The sequence below is a fragment of the Podarcis vaucheri genome, assembly GCF_965113315.1.
Source record: "Podarcis vaucheri genome assembly, chromosome: 12".
Classification (NCBI taxonomy): Eukaryota; Metazoa; Chordata; class Lepidosauria; order Squamata; family Lacertidae; genus Podarcis; species Podarcis vaucheri.
Window position 1 is genome coordinate 23,762,931 of NC_138750.1, and position 23,683 is coordinate 23,786,613.

Consider the following 23,683-nt stretch of genomic DNA (forward strand, 5'->3'; position numbering starts at 1 on the left):
GGAATGTCGTGAGATCACTCTCATTCCAAAGACCTGGACTTGCACCTGAAATCCCACTTAATATTTGGAATGTAGTGAGTGCTAGCCTTGATGGAAAATGTTGATACAAGCTGTGCAAACTTCATTGGTATATAATTTCAGCTATTTGTGAAAATGTGACTTGTTTTATTTCTTTAGTCTCCTTCACATGCACTGAGCTTTAGGTTAAAATAAATCAGGCAACCTTTTTATTATTCATTTGAGAAATGTCTATATTGCCATTCATTGTTGCTGTTATCATGTGGGTTACAGACAAAAAAAGTACTTTAAAAGATACAACTAACAAGAGCAGATAAAAATACATCAGTTAAAAACATAGATTATAAACACATGCTACAGCGATACATAATGTTGTAGGTCACGGGTAGGCAAAGTAAGGCCTGGGGCCGGATCTGGCCCAATCGCCTTCTAAATCTGGCCCGCAGACGGTCCAGGAATCTGTGTTTTTACATGAGTAGAATGTGTTCTTTTATTTAAAATGCATCTCTGGGTTATTCGTGGGGCCTGCCTGGTGTTTTTACATGAGTAGAATGTGTGCTTTTATGTGAAATGCATCTCCTGGGTTATCTGTGGGGCATAGGAAATTCGTTCACCCCCCCAAAAAAAAATAGTCCGGCCCCCCACAAGGTCTGAGGGACAGTGGACCGGCCCCCTGCTGAAAAAGTTTGCTGACCCCTGTTGTAGGTCGTCCCATTGCAGATCACAAGTAACTGGCATCACATAAATGCCTGGGTAAATAGATCTATTTTAAGTTGGCACTGAAAAGAAGTCACATCAACCACACCTCAGAGGGAGGGCAGTCTATAAGTGAGGCCCCACCACAAAGAGGGCTCTTTTCCAGCATCATTGCACCCATCCTGGTAACAAGACGTTGAGAATGGCTTTCCTTGAAAATCTCAACACCAGGGCAGACTCATATTGCTCTTTTCATCATTTGTGTCATCATCCTGTGTGCTTTTGCAAAGTTGGTTAATATTGCTTGCAACACTACCTTAAATATCTTGAAGCACCTTCTCCCATTTATTCTCCGCTTTGCTAAGATCTGTAGATTCAGCAAGGTTCCCTTTCTGAGATTAATTTCCTTTGGCATGTGGAGCAGAGCACCACAAAAAATCTAAATAAAAAAATCTTTCCATATCCTGTGCATCAAACTATCTGTGATTATTTTTCAGGAGTAGTGCTTTTCAACTGAAAGAGTATGAGCACTGCCAGTTGAAAAAAATATATGAAAAAATGTGATGGAAAGGCAGTGGAACTTTTTTTCCTGCAATCTAAACTTCAGCATATCCAAGAGCAGGCCTTTGGACCTTTCAGTGAGATTTGCTTTCCCCTCTAAATATCTGAAGTCTTGCCTGCGCTGGAATTCTCTTCCTTAAAAGGCACAACAGATCCATAGCTTGAGAGACACTTAAAAGGCTTTCCATTTTGTCAAGCTTTGGGGCACTTTGATATCAGTACCTATATATCAATTTAGTGCGTTGAATACACCACAGTATGGCAAAGCTGTTGGTGGGGAGACTCGCATACACAGCCAGAGTAACATGCATGGTTGAATATACAAGGCATTTTTTCAATTTAAAACAAAGCAAAAAATGTTAAAGGCACATTCGATTGCACATCTACCTCTCTTCCAAGTGCACATGCAGCTTTGCACTATCATGGTCTTGGTTTTTAATGTTTACCATGTTTTATAGTTTTAATCACGATTTTAACTTGATTCAATTATGTTGTTATTACTATACACCTCAAGCATTTCTGAACTGGAAAGCCAAGTTGTAAAAGGTTTCAGAAAGATGGATTTCACATGAATTCAGTATGGAAATTTTGCAGGTTTCATGGCACTTCCTAGTAAATAAAGCCCCCAAACCATGTAATTCTATGAAGTTTAGTATTCTGCATGAGACTGCATGCAGATATCCAATCCAATCCACACAGTATATGTAGTAAAACTGGTATTGAGAATGCTGGAGGGGGGCTTGGCTACAGGATATAGAATCTTATTGGTTAAGGTGAAAGCTGTTGGAAAAAGAAATGATAATACTGTAATGTATTTTGAAGGGGCCGAGATCAAGGAAAGGGAAAGTACCTATACTTTTTTACTTTAGCCTGCTTTGTTACATACCTCATAGGGACGCAAACGCATGCACGCGCGCGCACACACACACACACACACACTCATTCATTCTTATATCAGTGGTTTTTGCACTTAGCTACTCATGAATATGTGTAGCAAAATTATATTAACATCTGTTCATGAAACACTTTTGTATGAATTTTCTCTGAATACATAACTTTTTACTGCTTTACAGGAGAAGAAAGAGTTTAGTTATATGGCCAGAATTGAATAGAGACAAAGCTTGTCATTTGATGCTTGCAGCAGGGCAAAACTGAAGGAACAGAAACCTGTCATTTTTGTAAATGTCTTGTTTTTGTTTATTTGCCCCGCTCTGCTTCCAGAGCACCTTACATAAAATCAATAAGAAACAGCACAGTCCCTGCCTGGAGCGTCAAGATTCTAAAAGACACAACACAAAAGGAAAAGGGCGGAGGAGAGAAGATGAAAACAAGCAAGCTCAGGCACCAGTTCTTAAAAGTGTTAAAGTTTTCAAAATTATCAGCTTGAATGAAAAGGGTTCAGGGAGAGGAAAACCTAGAGTGGCCCCCGTTTCCCATCACTTCCTCTTCTGCAGTCAGATGGAATGGGTGCTACTTGGTGGCACTTGACGGTGAGATGGAGCCAATACGCTTGTGTACATTTCCCCTCACTTAATCATGTATTTCTCATTAGGGAAGTGCAAAACTTTTTCCTTTATTTCCATATAGATTTCTGCTGTTACATTCCATGATTTCACATATCCACAGAAACTCATCTTTTACGATGGCACCTTCTAGTCTCATGAAAAGGGTTGTGTTTCTCTTCCGTCTTCCTTCTCGTTTCCCCAACAGTTTGTATATCCAGCTGCCCATTCTAGAAATTTAGTTGCACAAGAACTTGGCTGTGCTCTTGAGTCCACGCTGCTCCAGGATTCCCATGTGACAGCTGATGACAGCATTAGCTGTGCTGTTTTCCAAATAGACATGATACTGAAGTGGTAATTCATGATTGTGCAATATAGATTCTGTACTGTGCTCTGCATGAGTGTGCCTTTGAAGAATACTTGGAAACTGAGACTGGTCTGAAATGTGGCTGCCAGGTGTTAACTTGGGTTGTGCCCACTCACTGGAGAGGAAAATCCAGAGAATTCCCCTGGCTGTGGTGGAGAAATTGATCTGCACTCTTATAAGACCAATTGTCAATTTCATCTATAGGAGGAGGGGCTGTGTCTCTCTCTAGTTTCTCCCATTCACCACCAGGATTCAGGATTAATTAATTAATCCACACCATTTATAAGATCGAAGAATTGTGTGCAAAGGCTGCAAACAGAAGCAGTGAAACTGATAAGTTATGCAAACACACACACACACACACACAACAGACACAGATACAGTGGTACCTCTATATGCTAACGGGATCCATTCTGGAGCCCCGTTCGCATCTAGAAGCAAACATAACCCATGTCTGCGCATCTGCGCATGCGCGGGTCACGTTTCAGCGCTTCTGTGCATGCGCGTGACATCATTTTGAGCGTCTGCGCATGTGGCGAAACCCAGAAGTAACATGCTCCATTACTTCCGGGTTGCTGCGGAGCGCAACTTGAATGCGCTCATCCTGAAGCACATTGAACCCGAGGTATGACTGTACCCAGTGGCGTAGCGTGGGGGGTGCAGGGGGGGCTGGCCGCACCGGGCACAACATCTGGGGGGGCGCGCTCGCACTCGCAGCTCTCTGCCCCTACTAAAATCCACGGGTTAGGGGGCGCAAATTACTTGCCTTGCCCCGGGTGCTGACAACCCACGCTACGCCACTGACTGTACCTCTACAGTCACTTAATACATTCTACTTTAAAGCTGAAACAAAAAATGGCAAAGGAACTTCTAAAGAATCATTACTGTAGTAGTTCAGAATTTTTTTTCTTCCATCATTGCTGTCTTAATACACAGATACTGTCCAAAATACTGCACATCCAACCATATACCCGCCCCAGCACAGTATGTACAAGAGTTTGCACTTCCAGTTTTTCCCCTGATGGAAATTAAATCTGATAGATTTAGACACAAAGAGGAAATATGTTATACTTGTTCACACCAGGGGAACATCTGTACCTGAAGGTGGAAAGTGGACTTTGGAGCTTCCCTCATTCCCGTTGCAATGCTTTCAAGATTTACTTTGGATTTCTTGTATTTTGGCAAATATGCATTTAAAAAACTAAATTGCATTATTAAAATAAGTACCAAATAATTATATTTCAGGATTCAAAGTTTTATTTAATTGTTATGCTGTTTTAATGGGCTTCTTCACCCCTTCATTTTAATTATGGATACTCATTTTAATGTTTTGATGCAATTGTTTATTGTGTATTTTAATTATGTGTGACCATATTTTGCAATTGCTTTTATACTGTATTTGGAAACTGTTCACAAGCCGTTTTGGCAAGTGAGTGGTATATAAATTATATAAGACCATTTAGTTCTATGAAATGGTGATAGGGGTTTAACCAGTTGCAAACCACTTCAACCCAAGGAATCACAGCCTTGATATCACAATATAGATGGGTATATAGGTTTGACAGCTTAACATCACCGCATGGCTTCAATTCAGGGCTCATACACACTTTCCTCCTCATTTTCTAGGCATGGTGTGTACTTTAAAGCTCTGTGTCTGAGCGCCTTTCCTGTTTTTGCTCCCGAGTTTTCCTTGTGAAAACCTGCTCTTTAAAGCTGAATTGGAGCAAACGGCAATCCACTGAACACTCGGATGGTGTTTGCTGCAATTCACCTTTAAAGAGCAGTTAGAGCAAATGCAACACAGCTGAATATTCCATCCTCAGTGTTCTATAATTGCTACCTCGGTTACAACACCCTTTAATTTACATCACAGCAGCTGAAGAAGGTGGAAGCCGAAACACTTTCCTAGAAGAATTCAATATTTCTGTTTTGTTCCCTACTCTCTCCACCCCCTGCACCTCCCACACTTTTGTAAAGATACATGAAACGCAGATGATTGTGTTGACAGAAAATATATATTCAACATGCAACTGAAGTACATATTAAAAAACTTCATAAATGACTGTAACTATTAACAACACATTGAAAAGAACATAAATTTCAAGCTAGCAAGGCAACGGTTTAACTGTCATATTGTCACTTTCTCCAGAGACTAGCAGATGGAATATTCAGGTAACCCTGGAGACAACCTGTAGCCTATACAAATATGTATACAAGCTCAGTGACACAGCTCATATACTGTTGTAACTCCAACAGATTGGGCCAGATACATGTGTATGAATGCGAGTTCTTAAAGATGCATGTATAATGTCTTCACTTACATGTTTTCTGAGTAAATCATTATGTGTGAAGCCAGTGCCAGCGGTAAGTCAAAAGTATGCTCCTTCCCTATCCCTTTCCTCCTTCAGTAACAGCTATTGAATTTAGTGGGGAGCATCACTTACCAATCGCTGAGCTATATTTATTCCTAAAAATACACTTTCTCTTCTCTTATGACTCTCAACTCATATATCCAGATGTTGCTCTGCTGTCAGCTAATTCTTTGCCTCTCTTCCACACTTTGTGTCAACTGCATTAGGGACAGCAGCCCTGTTTATGAAAGGGTTTTATTCTAAATCATTAACAATTGGTGGTGTTTCAAGTAACTCATTCCTTGGTCCAGAAGGGAGAGTACTGTATTTTGTCATTTTGCTTCGTGAGCTTGTAGCATTGTGAATCATCATCATCTTCTTGTTATTTAGTAGCAGTTGGGGTAACGTAGGAGAAAGCTGTATCTGATCTGCACATTTTCTCAATAAAAATTGTGTGATTTTAGTTAACCTCTCAATTTCATATCCTTTCATTATGGAGTGTTGTGTACATTTTGTTAAAAAAAAAAGAAATCGTTTACGTATCAGTGTTGGTCAAAGTACTATGTTTTGCTTTTTTTTTAACCCCACTGATATGTTCCATATTCATATTCTGCAAAAGAAAAAGGATCAGCTTTTTTTTTATTAATGTGGTGCATTTTAATATAGGCACTCTTAACAGATTTTAGTAGGGAAAGAATTATTAGTTTGGCATCTTCTGCTTACTAAGATTAGATAATCCGTTTTGCTATAGGACAATCCTACAGTGAAATTGTGTGGGAATTATTTTGGTGCAAAACATGATAAGACTCAGCTTTCCTTTCCAGTAGATTCCCTTTGTGATAGTTCTGACTACTGCCTATACCTAGTCTTATTGATCACCCATATTCAGAAGGAATAATTAGGTTAGTATTTTAAGAATACAGTGGTACCTCGGTTTACGAACTTAATCCGTTCCGAAAGTCCTTTCTTAAACTGAAACCGTTCTTAAACCAAGGTGGCTTTCCCTAATGAGGCCTCCTGCCACCGGTGCCCTTCCACTGTTCAGATTCCGTTCTTAGACCGAGGTAAAGTTTGCAAACCGGGACACTACTTTTGCGTGGTTTGTAAACTGAATAGTTCGTAGACACGGCTGTTCTTAAACCGAGGTACCACTGTATAAGCAAAACCTTGCTGGAGCAGACTGAAAGTCCATATAGTTCTGCATCCTGTTGGCCAAACAAAGACTTTCGGTGGGGGGAACCCCAAAGAAGGACTTGACATGAACATGCCTTTCTGCTCTTTGCATCAAGCAACTGGTACTTGGAACTTGGAGGTTCCATTTTTGTCACCATAGCTTGTAGCTGCTGAATGTTGTGAAAATAATGGCAATAAAAAAGAAAATAATACTATACATAGACCATGGGATTCACTACCAGGAGACATTATGATGTCCACCAGTTTTGATGGCTTTAAAAGGGCACCGGACAAATTCATGGAGTTTAAGGCTTTCAGTGGCTACAAATCATGATGGCTATAGATACTATATCCAAGATCAAAAAGCAGCATGACTCCGAGTACCACTTGCTAGGGGACAACTGTGGGAGAGGACTGCGGCATCAGGTTGTCCACTGTGTGAAACAGAATGCTGGATTAGATTGGCTGTTCTCATTCAACTCTTCCCATGACTGACCTAATAAACATGAAACCCCCCCCCTCCCTAATCTTCTGTCAAAGCCATCTAAGCCTGTAGCACATCTAGTGGCAGCAAATCCATGTGAATTATGCATTGTGTGAAAAAGTACTTCCCTCTTTCTCTATCCTTTAAGCCTCCACTGGGTACTTACTAGTAGTCTTTTTTCCCTTTTCCCTTTTAAAAGAATAGCCTCCCAAACCATATGTCATAAGGGAAGTGCTTCAATCTCTTGATCATTGTTGTCCCTTTTGTCCCTTTTCCAGCTTTAGGGTTGAGATAGGAGATAGGATAAGTTTATCCTATTTTTTAGTATTTGATGTTGTATTGTGTTTTTACTATTTTTGTTGTTGTTGTTAATAATAATAATAATATGTGTACACACTATGCAAAATACAGGCCTAATCCCTGGTTATATAAATGTCGTATTATCTTTCTGTTGCCTTTTTCACTGCTGCTGCTAGACTGAGTTAACATTTGCACTGCACTACCCACTTTGTTGTCAAGATGTCATTCCTGGTTAGCCATGCCAATTCGAGCTGCACATGTGAAGTTGGGGGTTTCTGCCTCATTCGTAAATTGTGTTTCACTTACATGCATTGAACCTGAACAACCATATGTAAACATATGAATCAGCCCCATTGGTCCATAATGGCCCAGGCTGGTCTGCACTGATTGGCCGTGGTTATCCAAGGTCTTGGGCAGAAGTCTTTCTTGTCATCTGCTACCTCCCTGATTCCTTTAAGTGGAGATGTCAAAAATGGAACCTGGGAGCTTATGCACACAAAGCATGTGATTTGCCACTGAACTGTGCTTCTACATTGAACTGGCTGTTTTGTTGCCAGTCCACCATTTTTAAGAGGTCATTCTGGAGTTTTTCACAGCCTGTTGGGGAGAGGTATCAACCAAACACATAGCTTGGTTTACTTACACACATCATCTACTGTTATTGGTTTATTGGTTATATAGGCACCTCACAGTAATGTTCTTGTGGTCTGCTGGTGTGAGTTTATCTGCACACTTAATATGTTGATGGTCCTGCACTGTGAGGTGGGTGATCCAGTAAACTAGCTGTGCACTATTGATATGTTTTATTTATTTACAGCAATTTATATTGACTGACCAATAATAATGCTCACTGGGTTGCTCACAAAATGAAAATAATAAAGTACATGGCTTTATAATAATACTAAAATACAATAACCATAAAACATGAAACTGCGGTATAAGTATGCTGGCAAATTGGTTTTTTAGCATAACTAAAAAATACAGAATAGAACTGTGTTGGCTGCATGTTTGCTTTGACACCCTGTTGAAGGTGTTGCGTCACCAACTCAAGGTGTTACCCAAGCCTTTTGGTCTCTAGGGGAGGTCCTCCCTATAGTCCCACCAAAAAGGGTGGCCCGTTGTGTGAAATAGAGCCTTCTCTGTTGTGTTATCCTATGGAACTCATCTTCTGTCATGGAGACATGGAGGTGGCCTAGAAGATACCCATTACCTTTCAGAATGTGGAGCAAAATAGCAGTCTACTCTTAGCTCCTGTCCTGAGAGAGAGAAAGGACCAGCAGCTCATGCTTACCATACTAGAGTACTAGATGGGAAAGTTAAAGCCTTTAGGAAATTCCATTTGACATGATGGCTGAGCTTGGGCCTTGTAACTATTGGCTTATGTTCAGTCTGAGAGAGAACCAGAGCCAGAGAGTCAATTTCAGATCCTTGATTTGGCAGAACCCCAATAACACAATTGTTGAACAAAGAAAAAAGCCATTTCGAAACCCACATCAATTGTTGACTAGTTTATGCCTGACAGCATAGATGTTTATAACACTTGTAAATGTAAGTGATAGCTAACTACAAAACTTATAAAAACCTTATAAATGTCTAATCCCATTGTGAAATCTATCCAGCCTCTGGCCCCATTCAGGTTTTTCCTTTGTAAGTACTAGTAAAAAACAAACAAACCCCGAAATATCTTATCCCGCCATCTCAGTTAGATAAGTACTCTATTGTGTCTTTGTAAATGATACCCTTAAACACTACTTTAATCCATATTTTAGTCAGCTCAGGGTGGTTCAAGTTACAGCGTGTGTATAATAAAGTAATGCGCTCAATTCTAAAGAAATCAAAACAAAAACAATGAATATTTGATTGCTTTGAACTAGCTGAATAAACATAGGGCCCAATCCTACCATTTTTAGGTCCCTTTGACTGAGGTCATGGTTGGTTTTCCTGTTGAAATAAAGGGATTGAAAATGCTTAACTTGGCTTGATTTTGCCCTTAGTATTTTGCTATATGCTTTGGAGTTGCTGGCATCCTACATACTCTCCAACATTTCTCAGGTGAAAATAGGGACATCCTATTCTACATCAGGAAGCTTCTCCCATGCTTGATCTTGCTGCACGCCTAGACGTCATATACACATCTACATCGGATCCCTCTGCTGAACCCGCCTCGCAGAATTGTTTTAAAGAAAAAATGCGCAAAGGAAGGGATCGTGTACAACACCTTCCACAGATAAATGGAATAATGAAGTTATTTTTTAGCTATAAGCTGCCTTGAATCCCTTTCAGGGGGAAAAGATGGGATATGGTGGTGATGATGATGACAGAAACTGAGAATGATCAGGAACATACCAGAGAGTAAACCCTATTGAACTCAGTGGGACATACTTCCAAGTACAAATGTTTAGGATTGCAGTGTAAGGCTGCCCAGTCTGTACCCAGTTACCTGGGAGTAAGCTGCATTGCATACAGAGGGACTTACTTCCGAGTAGACAGTGTAAGTTCCATTCACAATAACACAGCACTCATTTCAAAACATGATAGCAACATAAGAGAGGAATAATTTTATTTTTTAATCCTGTTGTGGTTCTCTTGAAAGAGCAAGTTATGTTCAGAAGACAGTGGAGGAGAAAATTCGAAAATCTGCTGATGATATAAAAGTCCTCTGATTAACAATTCTTGCACGTGTGTGCTTATTATACCATAAACATGACCTTTATAAAAATATTAGGAAAAACCAACTGTGGAACTTGCCAGGTCAAAGCTTTTTAAATGTCAACAAATACAATGCCTTTACATTAATGTGGCATTACAGTATCTAGCAATAGATTTGCTAGCAAACTTTCCCCTGGGGTTTTAATGTTTATATTTAAGGTGTATTTAATGGTGGTGGGGATTTGTCTTGATCACTGATGGCATACATACATTATTTAATTGTATACCACCTTTCCACAATTCAAACCATGCTCAAGGCAGCTTACAACATTATAAAAACCCCTGTAACTACAACATAGCAAGTCATAACCAATAAATAATACATTAAAAATACAAAACCAAAGAGCCATTTCCACATAACTCTAAAATAAAGATACAAAAAACTCCATAAACAGCACCCCAGCCTTATATATTTACTTCCCCATCCAGAATTATGGGAAGTGTAGTTTGGTAAGAGTACTAGGAATTGCAGATTGGGAGGTGGGGTAATCTACAGTTCCCAGGATTACTGAGTGCATGTGCTTTAAAAGTGCCTTAAATGTGTGATGTGTTTGAAACCACTTTGTGTTGGATGCCTACAATATTTAGTTAAATACAATGAAATTCCATAATAGAAGAAAATAGGTGAGGCATTGTCTCTCTCCTCTCTCTCTCTCTCTCTCTCTCTCTCTCTCTCTCTCTCACACACACACACACACACACACACACACATATTGCACTCTGATGTGAGGGTAGATGTTGTTCTTTTTACTTTTTCGTAAGTTAGCTATAAACTGCATTATAGATGCTACATACATAAAAATACTAGATAATCATCTCAACACTAATGATCTTTTTTTTAAAAAACAACAACAACCCTGTGAATACATTCCAAAAGACTTTACTAGAAATAACTTACAGCAGTATTTCTTAACTCAAGACCAACAGTTGCACAAATAATGAAACAGCTTGCTTCACATATGCAAAACAATTGTAAACAACTTAAGCTTGTCTTCTCATGCTCAACTGTAAGCCCATAATTAGTACCTGGTGAAAACCTGTCATGAACTGGCAGAACAACAGGGAGGAGGAATAGGAACCTGGCGAGGGGGTGTAGCCATGAGTGGGACACACTGGGGCAGGGGAAGAAGAGGTTGGTATAGGCAGTACTCACAGAGTGATGGAAGATGACGAGGGGATGGGGGTCAGTGTGCAGGAACCAGAGCAGCAGCACCCATCACCAAGAGCCAGAGGGGGCCCTGTCTCCATGATCCTGGCAGGCTTTGACATGTAGGGAGCAGCAGGAGTGGCTCTCTAAGAGGCTGGCTGAAGCAGGCAAGGGCCCATAGCCCAGCTCCCTAGCTGGTCGGGTGGGGCTAACTAGCTCTGAGAGGAGGTGTGTGATTCCTCAGCTGAAGTAGGCTCAGAACAGATAAGGGTCACATGCCTCATCAAGTCCAGATGCTGCAATCAGCATGCAAAGTGAAAAAGGACAGCAAAGCTGAGGTGCTGTGTCTGCTCAACTGCCCATGTTGATGGACCTCAGGTTGTATACTCCAGGATCTTTGCAGTACTGTTGCTTTGGTTTGGACTTTGGAAAAGTTGGTTGACCCTGGACTGGGGATTTGACATACTGACATGCTGCCAGGTAGGCCAGCAATTCTGTACAAAACCCTTCTCTAATGCAATGTTGTATTATAGCTGTCCTGTCTGATACTCTGTTCTTTTAATCTAAGAAACTATGTTAGTGTAACCATCAAGGGTATACTTCCAACATCTATTAAGCCAATCTGTGGAGGAAAGTAATTTACCGGGTCTTGATTTCCTGGCGTATAGGTGTCACAAAGTACAAGACCTTTACATTAATGTAGCATTACAGTGACTAACAATAGATTTATTGGGTTTTAATGTTTATATTTAAGGTGTATTTAACAGGTGTAGGGAATTTGTATTATCATTGCATACACACCACACATTTGAAGCACCCTCCTCCCAAGATTCCTGGTAACTAGCTTTTAAGTTTGCTACGAGTTGTAAACTGTAGTTTTCAGGATTCTTGAGTGAGTCAGATGAGCATGTAGTGTTTGGTGGGTTTGTGTATAGCCATAATTTTTAATGACTCATTTGCAACCTCTTTGTTATGAATATAGAATCATAGAATTGTAGGTTGGGAAGGGACACCGAGGGCCATCTAGTCCAGCCACCAGTGGAATCGCTGCTATGCAAATGTTTTTACTTCATGCTAATGAAATGCCATAATAATATAAAATAATAAACATTATTATAGGGTGGTGTATCATCCAAAGTCCTGCTAGCTTAGAGCAGGAGCTAAGGTGCTAGATGTATTTTGTTTTCCCCTTGTGTGCATCCAGTTCTCTTCGTAACTGTTTCCCACAGATTTCAATGGTGTGATAATTATTTATGCCAGTTCCATACCCCCAACATGTTGAGTCCCAAAGCTAGGATGCATGTCTTCCTGTCCATGCTCCCATCTAAGATAACAGAGCCCAAAAGACACACATTTCTCAGTGCTGTGCTCTCACACATTTTCTGAGTGTTGCACAAGATTGTGGCCCTGAAAAAGCCACAGGTTTTTTTTTTTTTGGGGGGGGGGGAATCTTGGTGCTAAATCACATACGATCACTGTGACCAAAAAGGCTACTGTGCTCTTACAGGGGGGAAAACCAGGATGTCCTGATTTTTCCAAGACACTTGAGGGAGGTATGCAATTCTAGGCTGGCATAGATGGGGGTGCCTCACCAGTGAATAATGGGGCCTTATAAGATTAAAAGGCTGCCTTCAACTTGCCCATCCCAATGTGTGCTGTAACACCAGCTATTGTCAGCAGGAATACTCACGGTAGATCTTTGCCTACAGAGCTTTCTGTATTCATAACTAGGGAGTCTGCAGCATATGAGGCCTGACCACCAACAGAGTTCATCTTTGCAGGCAGCAAAGATGCCTGCAATCTCTTCTCTTTCTTTACCAGTGGAGCTGCGGGGTCAGGCTCACTCTGCCCACCTGTTTTGTCATATATACTAGCAGCGTGTCAAAGAACAATCTAGCATTTGTATTATTTAAGTTGCCTGTGGGAGTAGGAGAGAAAATAAGAGTTAATTGTCAATCCCTGTGTTAGATCTCAGATGACTGTAAGAGTTCGACTCATTGCTCTCACATCAGGGTTCATCGCTGATCTGTCATTGCTTCACTGTTTTACACACAATGACTCTCAGTCAGATGTCTGAACTGTTTTCATTGGCAAAACTCAAGAGGGGGAAAGTGTGAGAGTTAAAATCTGAAAGTTCTGTTTGTTAAGGGTGTGTGTGTGACACATAGAATTGCCCCTTGAAATCAACAAGGATGCATGCAGGTGACCTGGAGCTGATATTCCCTGGAGTGGAATTAATTGAAGATCATATGCATATATCCTTTAATTCAAAAGTACTAGAACTTTTGAACAATAGTGTGGGACTTTTGTTATGAGCTACTGAATGGAAGTTTGATCATTTCAACTGCATAGCGCTAGCCGGCCCAGTATTCTGTACTGGTTATGTAACTTATAAATTGGTATATTTTAAAGAATGGATGATTAGATGTTACAGTGCTGTATATTTTTTCTTCCACATTGGCCCTCTTCTAATGTTGCAGGATCCAGGGGATAAAATCAAAGCTTTTTCTCTTTTCTCTTTACCTATTTTCTTGTCTATTCCTTTTGACAGTTTCAGCAATACAGGTCTGGTGTATTTATGTATCTAAGATAACCTTTTCTGGCTCAACAACTTTTTTGGGGGGGGGAGTGTCCATATTTTTACCTCTTGAAATATGGCAACCCTAATCCAAGTATGAAATGATATTTAAGATAGGATGCTGGCAGTTTATATATATATATATATAAATTTTTAAGAAAGTTCAAATGCTAATAAGCCTTAGGATGAGTATCCATTTGGAATGTGAAAGCTGGGTTTTAGCTGCTAGCATTTCCTGCCAGTACATGTTTCTTCCAACCCCCATGAGAATAGCACTTCTTCAAACAGCAGAGCTAGAGTAAGGAGCAATGGGAAGCAATTATTGTACAGTCCCTTTTGGCATAGCCTAAATAGCAGGGACAGGGCCAAGATCTGTGCAGGGCAAACATAGCTATTATTTCACGTCTTTCCTCCCTGCAGTTTACCTTAACGCTTTATTTGCTGAACCACAGCTTAGGCTCAGAGTAAATAACAGAGGATCTAATCTGGAACACTTTCATCATGAAGAAAGCCACGCAGTCCTTGTTTAAAAAACTTGATCTGTAGAATATTTAAGAGGTTTTGGAAAATATCAGGTACTATGTTTCTGGACTTCTTGCCTTTCTCTCCTAAACAAAACAACATTGTTGCTTTTGTACCCGGAGAACAATGCTCTGTTTCAACCAAAATAATTACACAATGTGTCCACAAAGGAACACACTGCTCTTCTTCTGATCTCCTTATTTCACAGATGATTTCACAGTCATGTGGGATAAAGAGCAGCATGTGTTGCCTCCACTTCAAATTTCCAGTTTAAAAAACCCTCCTTGATTAGGAACTACAATAAGCTCTCGTGTTATCTGTCAATTGATGAATATGAAACTTAAGCATTTGTTAAATGACTGGGGGAGGGGGAGACACCAGATGTCCAACAAGGTGAGAATAATGTGCTATTGCTAGATAGTGGTTGGATTGTGAAACGTAGGTGCATGTATGTGGAACTCCTACTGTCTTTTGAAGAGGAGGAGGATTTGGTGTTCTCAGCATTCAGTTCTTTTTTTTTAAAAAAATGTCCAATATACTTAGATGCATATTCCAGAATTACAGCATTGAAGGGAACAGGGACACCAGCTCCATGAGAAATTAATTCAGTTCAGTAGAAATGAATTCATATTAATTTAATTTTCTAGTCAAAGCTAAGATAAAACACATCAGATGCCTATCAATCGTTCTAATTAGCAAACGACAATAGTATGAAAGGTGGCTTTATATTAATATGTTTGAATGTTTCAAATAGATAATGATTATGTCATTTTCATTGTTAAGAGCATGAGTCATGCCACATTTTCCAAGAAAATAATTTGTTCAACATTGCCAAGAGTATTGAAGATTCACATGAGTATTTTTTAGTTGTTGTATGATGCCAGTGAATGGTCAAGTGATTCCTTTGTGCACCATCTACCCAAAACCCAAGCTGTATTACTTAGACTGCATATCACCACCCAAAAATGCCAAGTGAATTAGCACTGAGATGTGTGTACAATCATGTTCATCCAAACATGCATGCAGCACATGTTGTGAGCAGGTACATTTACAAGTGCATGCATACATTGGGTAGAAATATCTGACCCTCCAAATGTTCTATCAGCACCAGCCAGGATGAACAGTGGTCAAGGATTATGGCAGCTATAGCATAGCAACATCTTGGAGAATTGCAGGTTATCCATTCCAGAGATTCCCTAAATCAGAAGCTAGTAGGGAAAGCATATATATGTGAAACAAACTAAAGTCTTGTTCACTTACCTCTTAAGACACAAGAGAATATCATGAATAAAAAGAGAAGGGACATGGGAGTTGATATGTTGGCAAATCCTAGACATCAATATTTTAAAAATGTAGATTTACAATTTATGTCACATGGAAATGCCAACAGTTTTAAAATTTTCCATAGTGGCGTTCATACATTTTACATTTTTTTCTGTCCACGTTCTTTGGAAAGAGCTGTTCAGAAATAAAGCTGGAAAGTTAATATCTGCTCTGCCAACCATCATTATTAATTATGTATATATATAGAGGAAAAAATGAAATTTACTCAGGCTAGTCAAGAACAATAATTTATCTTCAACGATGACAAAGTCAATGGCAAGTTGAAAGTTTCAGATGTTTTCAGTTTAACAAAAAAGGGTTGAAAAAATGGCATTCATTTTTTCCATACTTTTTTTTTGGGGGGGAAGTGTCTTGCTCCATTTCCAACCTCTGAAAAAATTATCCTCTCGTTCCCTCTCTCAAGTGTGAAACACATTCACTTGTAGCTAGATGTCAGGAAATAATAGCTTCTTCATGTGATCAATCAATATGTGGCTCCGTTATTCTCCACCCCCTGTAATATCATTATCCAACACAGAGACAGTGGAGCAACATTTTAAATACACACTTTCTATATTGAAAACACTTGAGAGAAAGAGGAAAAAGTAGCTTCGTTGCAAGCATATAACCTAGTTGCAATATGGAAGATGTTGTTGTTGTTTAGTCGTTTAGTCGTGTCCGACTCTTCGTGACCCCATGGACCAGAGCATGCCAGGCACTTCTGTCTTCCACTGCCTCCCGCAGTTTGGTCAAACTCATGCTGGTAGCTTCGAGAACACTATCCAACCATCTTGTCCTCTATCATCCCCTTCTCCTTGTGCCCTCCATCTTTCCCAACATCAGGGTCTTTTCCAGGGAGTCTTCTCTTCTCATGAGGTGGCCAAAGTATTGGAGCCTCAGCTTCACGATCTGTCCTTCCAGTGAGCACTCAGGGCTGATTTCCTCAAGAATGGATTGGTTTGATCTTCTTGCAGTCCATGGGACTCTCAAGAGTCTCCTCCAGCACCATAATTCAAAAGCATCAATTCTTCGGTGATCAGCCTTTTTTATAATCCAGCTCTCACTTCCGTACATCACTACTGGGAAAACCATAGCTTTTACTATACAGATCTTTGTTGGCAAGGTGATGTCTCTGCTTTTTAAGATGCTGTCTAGGTTTGTCATTGCTTTTCTCCCAAGAAGCAGGCGTCTTTTAATTTCGTGGCTGCTATCAATGCTAATTTTAAGTATGTAGATTTGCAGCTGCATACTACAAATGGGTCAGCGTCTGCCAGCAATATGGTAGACATGCAAGGGTATTTATGTCCCCTCCCCCTTCAAGAACTGTGTAATGCAGTCAAAATTGGGAACTATGCTGGAAATTCAGCAAAATATCAGTGCTCTTGTTCTACAAAAATCCTGGAATTGATCTATTTATGAGGGAATACGCCCAGGTGCTCAGTACAAAATAAGTGGATTGTTTTATCCAATTTGACAGGTTTAGCTGTAGCTTGTGAGTGGGAAGGCAAAGGTAGTGGCATCTTCCGAGCGGTGGCACTGCATTCCTTGGTGCTAAATGAAGCAGAGATGGTGTGACTCTGAATTGTTGGTGGTCACAGTGGTACCTTGATTTAAGACCGTAATCCATTCCGGAAGTCCGGTCTTAAAACAAAGCGGACTTAAAACAAGGCATGCTTTCCCATAGAAAGTAATTGAAAATGGATCGATCCGTTCTAGACAATGAAAAACACCCCCTAAAACAGCAATTCAACACAAATTTTACTGTTTAACGAGACCATTGATCCATAAAATGAAGGCAATAATCAATGTACTGTACTATAAAATAAATAAGACAGTATTGTAGATGAAAAAAATTAACATTTCTTCTTCTTATGTGCACTGATGATAGTCATTGTTTGGATTGGGGGGGGGGGGCTTTTATCCATTTATGCAGTCACACAATCAACCAGTAGCTGAACTGGGTTCCACACAGTTACAGAAACAAGTCACAAAAACAAAGTCACAAGCGACAGTCACAGGTCAGCCCCATAAAATGAAGTCACAGTCAAAAAACTGAAAAAGCCACACAAACCAGGATGCGAAAAAGATAGCAAAAACAAAACCTCCAAATATCACCTCTGTGTTGCGTGGGTGCTCAGGACTCAACAGGAAGCCTCTGATTAGCAGCGAGGGGCTCAATTAACAAACGAAACACACTCAACAGGAACCAGATGATGAAAAGTGACCCCTAAAACAGCAGCTGGGCCCAACTTATATTTAAAAAAGGACTCAAGACGGAGCACTCATTTCCGGATTGCAGTTGGACTTAGTCCAAAACAGACTTATAATAGACTGGACTTTAGTCAAGGTACCACTGTACTGCATTGGTATGCATACCTGCAGACTTGCCACCAACAACTCAGGATGGCACCATTTCCACTCTCCTTCATGAGCCACTCCCCCTGAGGCGGGGCTACTATGTCTGCAACTTTCACCCAGTTCTGTCCAAAGGAAAAATAATTATAGCCATTCTTTGTTTCTTCATGATAGTAGAAGCTTCATTTTCTGAATCCAGCAGCACAGTCTGAAGTAATTAAACTTATAGGTCTTATTATTGCAGAGCTAGTGTTCTTCTGGCTGCTAATTTATTTTGAGCTTTTAAAAGCTTTGTACTTACGTACAAATGATTTTATTTTTTTAACGTTGACTTGAACATGTAAATGTCACTATAAGGTTGCTCCATCTTGTAGCACCCTGCTTGTGGTTAACGCTTAGCTGGAATGAAATATTCAACGCAGCAACAGAGAAATAATAATTTATTTGTCAGACAAATAAATGAGAGGCACAGTGGTATATAGTTACCAAGCTCTGGCCTGGCCTCCTGCCATTATGGCCAGCACTTATATTCCCTTAATCCAGCCCCCTTTGCTCCTCCTGTGGCTGTCTCTGTTCAATCAGCCTGGTTGGATTTCCTATTGGCTGATTGCTATAATTAATTCTAAGAGATACACCCATATCCTCCTGTCCTTATATGGAACACAAAGAGCTATATATTGTTTCATCTATAAATGACAAATAAGTAGTAATATATCTTACATGTGTCTCAACAAGGAATCTTAATTACCAGCTCACCTCTTGCCTTCCTTGCCCTCCAAAACAGATGGTTAATAATTTTCATCTTAAACATATGTCAAGGATCTTGAGTTTCACATCAACATTGAAAGATCTCCTTCATTTGAAGGTTTCCAAACAAATGCCTGACCACTATATATCAGGACTGCTCGGACGGCGTCTTCCTGTCTGGCAGGGGGGGGGGCTAGGCTGATGGCTGACTTAATTTCAAAATACAACTATATGAAATCTAGCATTTCTTAAATCTTTTGCATAATTACATTTAAGACAATATATTTAATACATAACATAGGTAGCCTTTTAAAAGGATAAACTTCCTCAAAGTAAAAAGGAAGAAACAGTTTACAGCCTCATTTCCATGTGCTCTTGGCCTTTTGTCCTGTGGCTCAAGTTTAACGGTTTTATTTTACTATCTACCCATTCCTAATTATGTTTGGTCTCTGCCCTTTTTATCTTCTGTAACATGTAGGGTCAGTGTCCTCACTCAGTCTGTAATTCCAGCTTTTACGACTTTGAGAATTGTTTTCTGCTATAAATCAAGGGGGGGGCCCTTTGTCTAGAAGGAAAACACTGTCAGTGTTTTCTTAAGCAGCTGGTCTGCCTGGCATGAAACTTTTGAAAATCTAAGCCCATTTAATTTAGGAACCTGATCAAGATATAAGCCAATATATGCCTTGATTAAAAATGCAGTCTATATTCAGATGCCACAATCTTTTTAGGGAATTTCAGAGGATAGTAACTTTAAAAATCCTAGGACTGAAATCCTTGGGTTTACAAAATATGGGCTGGCAAGACCAGTCTATTATAAGTCTGTTTTGGACTAAGTCCAACTGCAACCTGGAAATGAGTCCTTTTTTATATATAAGAGAAGGATTCTGATAAGATATCTGCTTCTTGAGACTAATCGTACAGCTGACAGGAAAGAGTTTAGAAATGGGCACATTCACAGTGATAGGATCTATAGATTCCCCAGAAGCAAATTCTTCTTTCTATCTACTTCACACACAGCAGAAAATGGTGCATACAGCTGTCCGAGATGTTAACAAACGGTTAGCACGGGAGAGATGTAAATAGTACTTCTTACTGCTAAAAAACTTGAATAGTTTTTACAAGAGTGGAACACTGATGAGCAGTTATGAACAATGATAAAATCAATGCACTCAGAATGTACTGGACTTTTCTTGTCCTAGAGGTCTTTTGTCTTTGCTTTCATACTTACAAAGGACAATCAAAAGAGGAGTGCCGTAGCAAGCTCTTTGGAATAGCGCTTGAATTAACCCTTTAAACTAGAGAAGGATGGAAAGATGTGATTGCCATTTGCAAATATATTATGCACGCATGGACATAACTGAATAGTGCAAATACAAATTACTTGAGATGCAACAAAAGCAATTTGTGTAAGAATCAAATGCCCAACATTTAAAATGTTTGTTATCTTAGTGTGCATGTATTATGTATGCTGAAATCAATTTACATAAACATGGGGGAAACTGCTGCCACTTTGCATTTTTTTATATCTGTTAATGTCACAGTCAGTTTAGGAGTTTCAAGTTGTTACTGCTGTGGAAATATCATGCATCTTGTTTATTTACATATTCATAACATTTTATGTTCTGTTAGACTGTATCTGATCCCATAGTTGGAATGTTGTCATAGCCCTCAGATCAACAGCCCTCGGTTCCCTGATGTAGCATCAAAACAGAAGTGAAAGAATCACTGGAAGTTACAGGGAACCTTCAGTACAGTGGTGCCTCGGGTTAAGAACTTAATTCATTCTGGAGGTCCGCTCTTAACCTGAAACTGTTCTTAACCTGAAGCACCACTTTAGCTAATGGGGCCTCACATTGCCACTGTGCCACCGCCACGCGATTTCTGTTCTTATCCTGAAACAAACTTCTTAAGCCGAGGTACTATTTCTGGGTTAGCAGAGTCTGTAACCTGAAGCGTCTGTAACCTGAAGCATATGTAACCCGAGGTACCACTGTTTTGTAAAGTATCTCCTACACTCAGACAGAGTTTGATTTTGCCTAAATCCATTTCCCGTGCTGCTTTTTAAAATGATGCATTTTAATGTGGAAATCATATGTACACTTTCTTGAGAGTCAATCCAACTGTGCAGAATGGGATATGCTTCTGAGTAAGCATGCTTAGAATTTGGCTGCACGAATCACTGTGCACTTTATGTAAGAAGGCATGTAGGTATGGGACTTTCCAAACAATTGCTCCATTGTTAAGAATCCAGGCAATATTGCTTCAGCTAAGGCATAACGGTTTTGTATTTTCCAAGAGCTAGAACTGCAATTTTGAATTGATAGTAAAATGCCATTCTCCTCCTAGCAGGAATATAGTTGTGTAGCTGTTATACACTATCCAATTGGATAGCGTATATGAAGTAAATGCCAATACCCCTTTCTCTCCCTCTCACACACACTCCTTACATGTTTTTGTGTGACTGTTAACTTCTAATGTTTTTTTTTTTGAAGAGTCTTCCAATACTGATGCTGTAAAATGATCAAGGTTATTAGTATGCTCCCCTGCTCTTTACTTGAGAAACTAAGAGCACAGCAACTGGTGTGGTGTATATTTCTTATTGGGATTGTACAGAGGCTTCCCCCCTCCCTTTGGGAAAAGGTCAGGCTAGAGTGAGTCATTGTACCTGCTGCCATTCAGACATCATGTCTTTAAAATAAATCATAAGTTCAAGTTCAGGCAAAACTGTCAGATTTCTGATGGGGAAGGAAAGAGTCTTGGTGGATATGCTGTCCTGTCACTTCATTTGTCCTGCATATCTCCCTCATTTAATTGTATCTATATGCCAGCAGTATGAAATCTTTTAAAAACTGGAGGTAGATTTAGACACACATTCATTGATTAGAAAAGTCCTATGTCTATTTCACAGGAAGGATTTGCCAGCTAACACATATTTAAGTCATTAGGTTTGCATGGAGCGTAACATATGGCTGTACCTGCTGTGACTTAGGTAAGAAGCATGGAGCAAATCTTTGGGACAAGAAGGAAATGAGAGTTTTTACTACTGGTGATATTCTTGGGTATGGATTTGCCAAGTTCGTGATATTCCAAAATAGATTTGTCATTCACAGACACGGGCACGACCAATATGTCCAGGAGCTAGACAGATGTAGTGTATTACTGTCAGACAAGGCTTGGATAAACCCTAAGATACACACTTGAGTTGTATTGGCAATTGTGTGTCATTGAGTGTTCTAGTTTGTTAATGATCCAAGGGCCAAGCAGTCAGGCAAGCACACTGAAATTTCAGATTGTATTTTGTACCTAATGCAACTAGTGGCTCTAATAAATGAGGTGCTCTGGGTGTTCTGCTGGATGCAGAAGAGATCATGGCCAAAGTGTTTGGGTGATATCTGGGAATTTCTTGCTGTGAACTCTGTGGATTTATAAAAATGCTATCCCATCTGCCTGGAAATTCTCAAGGTTCCCACTGTTCAGTTAGTCAAATCCCAAGATATTAGATTAGTGCTGACAAACAATATTACAACCAACCCTTGCATCATCCGCAGTGACCAAAGAGCCTTCTCTTTTTTGAAAATGTAAATAGAACCCATAGATTTTAGATGCAACCCTCTTTATTGGGAGTGGCCAATCTGTGGCTGTCCACGATTCTGTTGGATTTGGCCTCCCATGAGCCCCAGTCAATGTAGCTAATGCTTGGGGTCTTGGGAGAGGGATCAGACAATATCTGGAGGGCACAGGGTTAGCTGCCCTTTTTCTGTATGCTATAACAGTCATTCTTATTTAATCTCTTCTGTTCAATTACAATATTGCACTGAAGTACTGAACCAAAGTAACAGTCTATGTAGCCAAGTTTCTCACAGCAGTGCCTTAAATACTTCTGACTCCCCCAGGTCAATTTAGCCAATATTTAAGCAGCTGATAAATGACTGTCTGGTTGCCTAAGATGAGTGCTGACTTGTATTATTCTTTTATCACTTCCCCTCCCATAATGGCGCTCTTCTAAAGGTCGGATTCAATTTCCACTTTCACAAGTGTTGTAAATCACAAGAGATTCCATGGAAGTCAGTGTACAATGTGAAATAAATATGAGCCATAAATTGATATACTTGATTTATAAGACCAATGCTTCCCTTTCGCTAAACTTTTTTTTTGGTCAGGTGTTTTAGAGAGCAATTGAAAAGATGGGAAAAGCGTGTTGTCACATAATTTCGTCTCCAGCAGATTTCCTACCAAAAGTAGGAGAGTTGATAATTTGATATAGCAAGTTAATTCAATCATTTACTGTGAGCCTTCAATTAGATGTATTAAAATGCAACTCTGGTTAAGAGCTTTTCTGGCTGCAGTTAACACATTCGAAGTGAATCCATCCAATTATTTTATATAAGAATTGTAATTGGAAAAGAACCTCTTACCTTATATAAAGGAATCAAGTTTCTTACCTTCTATTCATTCTTTATCTTTCATGGAGTATTTTCAGGAGGGAGGAAAATGACCACTGCATTTTGTTTGTGGGGTGCTCTGTTTGTTTGTTTGTTTGTTTGTTTAGGTGGGGGGGTTTTTTGGACACTCCCCTGCCAGTTTTTGCAGTCTGCTACCCGCCTGTCAGATTAAGAGAATACAGGCATATTTTAAGAATTTCACAGGATTCAAAGAATCTTAATTAGCTGTGAATTGATGTTCTGGAACTATACCAAAAAACACAGGAGTCATTGTAAGCAGAGATAGAACTTGAATATTCCCAGCTTTCAGACAACCGAATATGTTGTGGTCTGTGATGGGGGCAAACCACAAGAAAAATTGAGGTCCATGTTTAGCAGTTGCCTGCTTATCAGTATGCAAAGGAATTG

General features: G+C 39.7%; 1 protein-coding gene across 14 annotated transcripts in view; it reads left to right on the forward strand.

Moving 5' to 3' along the window:
- Positions 1-23,683, forward strand: part of ZNF385D (zinc finger protein 385D) — a 567,358-nt gene that overhangs the window by 403,854 nt on the left and 139,821 nt on the right. The window contains exon 1 of one of the 14 annotated variants that reach the window (XM_082193433.1): positions 5,289-5,316. The exons of 11 other annotated variants lie outside the window; for them this stretch is intronic. In XM_082193433.1, the coding sequence (XP_082049559.1) occupies positions 5,304-5,316 (13 nt within the window). In that variant the 5' untranslated portion in view covers positions 5,289-5,303. Of the gene's footprint in view, positions 1-5,288; positions 5,317-5,357; positions 5,509-11,763; positions 11,789-23,683 lie in introns of those variants that run through there. 2 more of the 14 variants (XM_082193432.1, XM_082193434.1) reach the window with 2 other exon arrangements.